The sequence below is a fragment of the Anarhichas minor genome, unplaced genomic scaffold (genome assembly GCF_050575085.1).
Source record: "Anarhichas minor isolate MPS153535 unplaced genomic scaffold, ASM5057508v1 ptg000114l, whole genome shotgun sequence".
Lineage (NCBI taxonomy): Eukaryota > Metazoa > Chordata > Actinopteri > Perciformes > Anarhichadidae > Anarhichas > Anarhichas minor.
Window position 1 is genome coordinate 893,316 of NW_027466560.1, and position 8,123 is coordinate 901,438.

Consider the following 8,123-nt stretch of genomic DNA (forward strand, 5'->3'; position numbering starts at 1 on the left):
ACCTTTCTCTTTCACAGTGCTTTTAGAAATGCGACCTAAACTCAATTAATTCAAAACCATTTGGGGATATGTGAACGGTATAACAATTTTCTGCATACTCTTAATCGTTTTGTCATTATCACTATTAATGTTGATATCCCCCCTCTCTCCCTCTCTCTCTCTCTCCCCTGCCCTCTCGCTCTCTCTTTGTTTTATAGGCTTGCCTTTCACTGACAGGGACTATTTCCTCATCTGTGTTGTCGAGACGTGCGGTTGCCGGAGGCCATGAGTAGCTGCTGGGGTGACAGTCTACAAAATCCTTTGACGTGGAACACCTAAAATGGGGACAGGACTTGCCTCCATGCTGCAGGCTCAGCTGTAATCGCCGTGAAGACGCCCTTTCCGTTCACCTCGCTCTCCACTTAGACGTGGCCCGCTCGCCCCTGACCTGCAGCTCTTCCTGATTTGAAAACTGCTGCTCGCTCGCTGCCTTCCTCCCTTCAACTCCTTTCTTTTCCTCCTCTCTACCGAGGCCATCTCAAACACTCTTTATCCGAACCATGGCCAGCAGACTCCGCGTGTCCGCCCTGTTTCTCCCCCTCCTGCTCCCTGCACTGTTGCTCCTCCACCTGCCCGGCATGGTGAAGGGGGACTGCTGGCTGATAGAAGGGGATAAAGGCTACGTTTGGCTGGCTATCTGCAGTCAGAACCAGCCTCCATACGAGACCATCCCCCAGCACATCAACAGCACGGTCAGTAAGAATTTATCTACCCGAAGGCCTTTTATACCACCACAGCCACCGCTATTAAACCGTATGCCTTCATGCACTCTGAGCTAAGACGTGTCAGCTAGAGCACATGCCATTAATAGTGATAGTGGCTTTTGCAAAATTGCAAGGGAATCTAATCTTCTGTTCAGTCAGTATAATAATGCTTGTGGTTTATTGTGGGCTTCTGATGGTCGTGATCATATGTTGATTGCTATGACAGTGACTGTAATACAATATTCAAAATGCCTCTAAAAAATGCAGGTTATGATAATATGTCCAATCATAGTGACAATTCCAGCAGTGATGGTCAAATTGTTATGTGGCTGCGATGATGATTGCTGTTGACGTAGAACACATACATCAACCACAACCAACAGTTGGTTTTTGTGATTGTTGGCTACTTAACCTGTATGGAAGAAGCAACAGTGCATACAGTATAAAGCTGTGCAGCATCTGTCGCGGACAAGACGAACCTCAGGGCCGCACTTCAACCTCCAGATAAGCCACTGTAAGATTTCTACACTGAAAGAAACTTGTTGTTAGAGCAAGAACTATAGGCTAGATCTACTTCCCATACATCTATGCCCAGACAAGCTATATTAACTAAAGTTATTTATCGAGTGGCTTGTTGTAACATTTTGAAATATATGTAAGTGCCAAGTCAATTACCACCTGCAAGTTACTGCGAATCTGATTAGAAATGAAAATCATTACCGTTGGGTGCTTTAATATTAACAAGCAACATTTACCACTGCTAGATATCTCAGGTGGGATGCTCAGCTGCTTGCAAAACAGACTCTGATTAAGTAAACAAATGTTGATATGATGTATAATTGGGGGAATTACTTGTTGCATCTCCAAACATACAAGTTTGCTGTCTAATATGCTCTTGGCAGCAATTTTTGGCAAAGAGTTTAGGTTCTCCTCTATGGCTGCCAGAGAGAGTGCAAGGCATCACCGAAAGTCACCCACTCTCTTGTCTCCCGTAGGTTCATGATCTGAGGCTGAATGAGAACAAACTGAAGGCCGTGCTCTTTACCTCCATGTACCGCTTCACAAACCTTACTGACCTCAATCTTACCAAGAACGAGATCAGCTACATCGAGGACGGGGCCTTTGCTGGACAGGCCAACCTCCAGGTCTGCAGCCCGGAATACAACTCTGTTTTCATGTATTTCTTTATCACTAATTTAAAATCATAGTAACGTCAAACAATCTCCTCAAGCCATGCTCATACATTCATATAAATGTTGTGTATTATATTGTGTTGCCTTTATAATATATATATACCATTTAGGAGTGTAGTAGTTGTGGCGTGCAGTATTTATTTTATTATTTATTTAAATTGAGTCTGATTGTATTTACTAGCATGCCAGTTTTTGTTACACAATGCTGTACAATAGTTTGGAGTTGAGCGACAAATATATTCTGAAATCATCCAACCAAAAACTCTAGTTTTTACTACCTGTTCATAGGTGGCTTTCCAAGTTTTTACAGTTTGACTGAATGATGTGTCTAGTTGTGATAAAACATATGCCATGGAGGAGCATACCTTAAGAAAACATCCACCAAATGATAACAATTAGTTGTGTTGAGTCATTTTTAATACAAATTTCAAGGGATAAATTCTCTCTTTCTGTCTCAGGTTCTCCAGCTGGGCTACAACAAGATGACCAACCTGACTGAGGGCATGTTGAGAGGTCTGGGTCGAATACAGTGCCTCTTTTTGCAACACAACCTTATTGAGGTCATTGCCACCAATGCCTTTTGGGAGTGCCCGAGCCTCAGCAGCCTGGACCTATCTTCCAATAAGTTGGCCCGTCTGGACCCCTCTACCTTCACTGTCCTCAACAGGCTGCTGGTGTGTGAACTAGCAGGAAACCCGTTCCACTGTGGCTGTGACCTCTTCAGCTTCCTCACCTGGCTGGAGGCGTTTAACAACGTCACACACACCTACGACCGCCTCCAGTGCGAAACCCCTCTGGAAATGACTGGTTATCCACTTCTGAGCCCGGTGCCCGGACACGGAAGAAATGCCCGTTACACTCTTTTATCCATGTGTCGGGATGGTGTGATAATTCCAGGGATGACTTCCCAGACACCAGATCAAGATGGCTCAGGCATGGGCTTTGACAACCCAGACCAGGGTCTGTACCACCAACCAACCACATCGTCCACTGCTGACCCAACCTACAACCATCAGATTTCCATGAAGCTTCAAACTGTTTCCCTCTACACCGCTTCTCTAATGGTGCAGATCCCGCGACCATACAGTAAGATGTACATCCTCTCCCAGTACAACCACAGTTTTGGTGAAGACATCAAGCCCCTTAAAAAAAAGAAGGAGGTACTAATTTTGGACAAACTGAAACCGCACACAAACTACACGTATTGTGTGGCTTCTGTAAGCAAATCTCAGCACTACAACCACACCTGCCTGTCATTTACCACACGAGCTATGGGACCAGAGGACCCAGAAGCCAATCAATCCACAACTACCCACTACATCATGACCATCTTGGGATGTCTGTTTGGCATGGTCATTGTGCTTGGAGTGGTCTATTACTGTCTCAGACGGAGACGCATCCAGGAAGAGAAGCAGAAGGCTATAAGTGTGAAGAAAACTATTTTGGAGATGAGGTACTAGACAAATTTTGGTGTTTGTTAAGGGAAGTCTTAGGGGCGCCATTATAATCCTTTTTCATGACAATGAATTGTTTAAGTGTCACCGCTACTTTGCTTTGTTTTCATTTGAAATCCTGAAAAGCCTAATTTATTCTAACTTCAAACAATTTTCCTCAACCACACTCTTTATTGAGGCTTTGGGCCATGCTATTTGTTTTATATTTTCTTTGAGCTTTAATTAAAACAGCAATAATTCTGTCACCCCATGGCATCACTGAGAGGACATATTATATTGTTCTAAGTATAAGTTTCAACAATTTTGCAACCATGCTGTTAAGCACAATGTGGAAAATGATGTACACAATATGAGATCAGATAATAAAAAGTGAGTGTATTGTTTGTGTTAAAGTTAATCTGTCGTTCTTCAGGTACGGCCCTGAGGCTGCTGCTGCTGTGGCTAATGATCCAGGCGCCATGCAGCGTCTCCAGGAGCAAGCTCACCACCAGCACCACCATTCAGGGGGAGCAGGAGGCAAGCTGCCCCCGTCTGCCGCTTCTAGCACAGGCATGCTCCACGGCTCTGCCAACACCAGTTCTTCCCGCCTCTCCACCTTGCCCCAGGTGGAAAAAATGGCCAGTGCCTTCTCTGAGGCAATGGGAGGCAAGGGCAACTACATGGATGTGAGGACGGCGGGAGTGGCAGGGGAAGGAAGGGAGGGTGGGGTGGGAGCTGTAGGAGCAGTGATAGGAGGGGAAGTAGTTGTGGATAGGCGAGGTGGTGCTGAGAATGGGACAGAGGCTAGGGAGGATTCGGATGACGATGGTCGTGGCTCAGCATCAGAGATTTCCACTATTGCCAAGGAGGTGGACAAGGTGAACCAGATCATCAACAACTGCATTGATGCCCTCAAGCTGGACGCCTCTGCTAATGTAACCACGGCTGACAATGGCAACCCTGTGTCCTCCTCCCAGCCACAAACTTGCATCGCGTCCCTCCCTCGCAACCTCCTGCCCCTCTCTCCAGGCCACCCTGGAGATCAGATCATGGCCTCCTCTCCAAAGGTGCATCCAAAGTCTCACTCCCAGCCTCATCCTCAGCCACATCCTCATCCTCAGCTACATCAGCCACCTCACCCGCCTTCAATGGCCCCAGTGCCCCTTGTCATGCCCCTCTCTGAGCGGCCGGGCATCAGCGGTGGGGGGTTCCTCTCCCCTCCTTACCGTGACCCACCCCCAGCCAATGCAGTGCGGCCTATTCAGAGGCAGTTGAGCGCGGACACTGCTGTGGTGAAGAACCGTTGTGGTGCCCCGGCTGCGGGTTCTGTCAAGAGCAACAGGGTGTTCAGTGTAGATATCCCTGAGCAGCGCAGTGATCCTCCCAAGTACCCAAACGACAAAGGCAGCCCTGTGGGTTGTGGCGGAGGGGGTGGAAGTGGAGGAGGTGGGGGGTGCAATGGGAATGGGATGGGAAACATAAATGGCGGTGGAGTGAGTTTGAATGGGGGCGGGATGGGGTGTAATAATGGGAGTGGAGGTGCAGGTGTCGGCCCTGGACAGCAGCAGCACCACTTGGAGGTCCAGCCAGACTACCACAGCTCCGAGCACCGGCACTCCTTTCCTGCACTCTACTATGAGGGCGGCAGCGACTCACCCTCACCGGCCCAAAAGGCCTCCTTCCTCAAGCCACTGGGCCGCACCAAGAGGGACGCCACAGCCACCTACTCCCAGCTCTCACCTTCTCGCCACCACAATTACAACTCTGGCTACTCCTCCAGTCCTGAGTATTCGTCTGAGAGCACACTGCGGATCTGGGAGCGATTCCGGCCTTACAAGAAGAGCCCCAGAGAGGAAGCATCGTATATAGCGGCAGGCCACGCCCTGCGTAAGAAGGTGCAGTTTGCCAAGGACGAGGACCTTCACGATATTTTGGACTACTGGAAGGGAGTTTCTGCCCAGCAGAAGCTGTGAGCAGAGGAAGCTAAGTCGAATGCTGTAAGGGAGATTGTGAGGTTGGACTCCAACAGCAGACTAATAAAGAATACTAGATGTTAATGTAGCAAGACGGACGATGATTTCCTCTGAGGTGTCCAGTGACACGGTTCATTCCCCTGCTGGATCCAGAGTTGAAGAGGTATTCTCTGGGTGATTTAAAAAACGAAAAAGATTCTATGATAATACATTGATATTTTAAAAGGTTGTTTCTGATGGTGGCTGTGTTCACCACAATACTGAGTGATTGAATCACGCTGTTCACCAGACTAGCTGTTACTGGGCACTTTGGTCCTCGCAGGCTACCGTAGGCCCGCTGAATCCCGAGCACAGAAAAAGTGGTAACAGGCAATGTCTTCTACCTCATTACTGGTACACTGTAGCACTGCTATCTCACCAGAGGCAGCCCCATTGGCTTAACCCCCCCCCCCCCCACCCCACCCCGTTTCTAATCCCATCAAACCTCCTTTCACAAAACAATCATTCCACTGCACCGCCAACACCTGCTCTCCTATAGCAGCATCATTTAGGGAGATAATGAGGGAGGGAGCAGGATGAGGAATTAGGTGCGTTTGTTTTAAAGTAGCCTGAATCTCCCTCTTTGGGGGAGGACATTAAGTGATACTTATCGGGCTAATTGTTCTTCCTGGCAATTAGCCAGTGTACGAGTCGGTCGGGGAGGATGTGTGTCAAGCATGCTTATCGATTTGAAACATCTAACTACATATGTTCACCGGTGTGTGGGCATATAGTTTGTGCATGCTGGTGTGAGTGATTGTGTGTGGGTGGGAGAATGGGGTTGAGGTTGGGGCTGAGTCGCCCATTATTCTCAGTCTCCTCTATGGTTGTAAAGTGGATAGCTTAGTGGAGATGCTTTGCATATAGATAACAGTCAGGTTGGGGAGTTGTGTGTATGTGTGTATATGAATGTTTGGCCCAACCTGCCTGTCTATCCAGATAGCGTGAAGTAAACCCCTTCAAGACCTGCAGGCATTTTGCTCTCCTAGCCCATTTCTTATTTACAGGTGTAGCAAATTTCTTTTGATAAGGGAAGCTATGAGGTAGGAAATTTACATTTCAATAGTGCGAGTCATGCTGGATGGGTTGTGCAGGTTGGCAAGACAGGTGTTAGCTCCTATATTAAAGAACCCGGTAATCACATTTTGGAGTAGCGGCAGATTGAGAGCAGGTTAGAGATTTGCTGCATCTCATTTTGAGCATGCAAGTAGTCGGGAGACAATATACGGTCCTCGTGTCCGCTCAAGGCAAGGTTGCAACAAACTCGAAATATGTCAAATGCTGTCTGCACTACACAGTGAGATACAATTGATGGTAAGCAGGGTGAAGGCCCGAGGGATATACTCTGCCTCCGACTGCATGGCTCTCCACTCAGTATGACCCTTCTTTGCTCTGGGCGGGAGTTTGCTCTGGACCAAAGTGCCCTTCGGAGGTATGATTTCACAAGTTTCTATTATATTGACTTTTCCTTTCCAAAATGGTTAATATAGACTAGTGTAGCCCTAATGAGCAAGAACATAATTGCTTTGGCATTATTTTGGTTTATTGTGTGACTTTTGGGTTTGACTTCATGGTTGTATTAATGAAATCTGTGAAAAGAAATAGGAGCAAGGCTTGGTACTATTACAAACCAAACAAGAGCTTTGATATGGTGACTTTCCTTTTCTCACTTGCATTCTTGTGTTCTCGTACACAAGAGGAACACATGCTTTAGATTGTCAAAAAACACAAGTACTTCTCATTTCTATAAATTATCTTCATGCACTCACTCTGCACCAACATCCATGCTGTCAAAATATAAATGTCAGCTGGCCGTCTTTGTTTCTTTTTCTGCCCACGACTCCTATCCTCGCCCCTGCCATCCTGACCTCTCTTTCTGTAATGTGATACATCTCAATTGAAATAAGGTATGAATTCAGTTTTAAAATGTCTAATTAATTCATTCCCCTCAATGTTTTTTCCCCTGCCTGCCACCTCTGTCTAACTTAATGGGGTAAATTAATGAGTAATTTGCGGAGGTTGATGCCATAGCATCGTCTGAGGTCAGAAAAGCGTGCTGATGTTATTAACTCTGCCAGACTGGAAGCCTGATTGAAATTAATGACGGCTGCTTTTTCTTTCTTTTTGTCCGTGCCTCTCTCATTTCATTCTTAACCAGGTTCCACCTCCTTCTGCTGCCTCTATCTCTTGCAGACTGTAGTGATCCTCAGTAAAACAGACAGAGAAACTAATGCAGGACTTATGCATCACCATGACTGTGCAGGTCATGAGTAGGCGAAGGTGAGCTAGTCTGGAATCTAACCTCCCGGGCGTTATTTTTTCTCTTTGGAGTCAGATCGCTCATGAAGTACCAGTCTGCCAGGCCTTGAAGTCATGTATTTCTATTTGATTTTCCACGGGCAGAACTCTGATATTATCGTTGTGACAGAGCATGGATTCACCTGCTGTTTGAGGTGCGAGTTTGATGCGGAAAGCGTAAGGTGGCATTTACTCTTTGACCTCTAAAGATCTCGGTCTACAAAACGGGACTCTATTCAGCAGGTCAGCAGATCTTTCTTTTGTGAAGTAAAAGAAGACAATAATGTTCATGTGTCTAAAGAGCATGCTTATTGAAATTTTGACCTAAACTGTATATTATATATTTGGAGTAGAACGTATTTCCACCAAAAGCTGATCACAGCAAGGTCTGTTACCCCTGCTAACCAGGATATCATTCTTTAATAATAACGTTACATTGCTGTG

At 46.5% G+C, this 8,123-nt stretch overlaps 1 protein-coding gene across 1 annotated transcript; it reads left to right on the forward strand.

Moving 5' to 3' along the window:
• Positions 1–617: 617 nt before the first annotated feature.
• Positions 618–5,342, forward strand: elfn2a (extracellular leucine-rich repeat and fibronectin type III domain containing 2a). The gene is made up of 5 exons (XM_076083022.1): positions 618–731; positions 1,739–1,888; positions 2,395–3,389; positions 3,803–4,436; positions 4,491–5,342. Exons 1-5 carry the CDS (start codon positions 618–620, stop codon positions 5,340–5,342), a joined length of 2,745 nt encoding a protein of 914 aa, XP_075939137.1.
• The last annotated feature ends 2,781 nt before the right edge of the window (positions 5,343–8,123 follow it).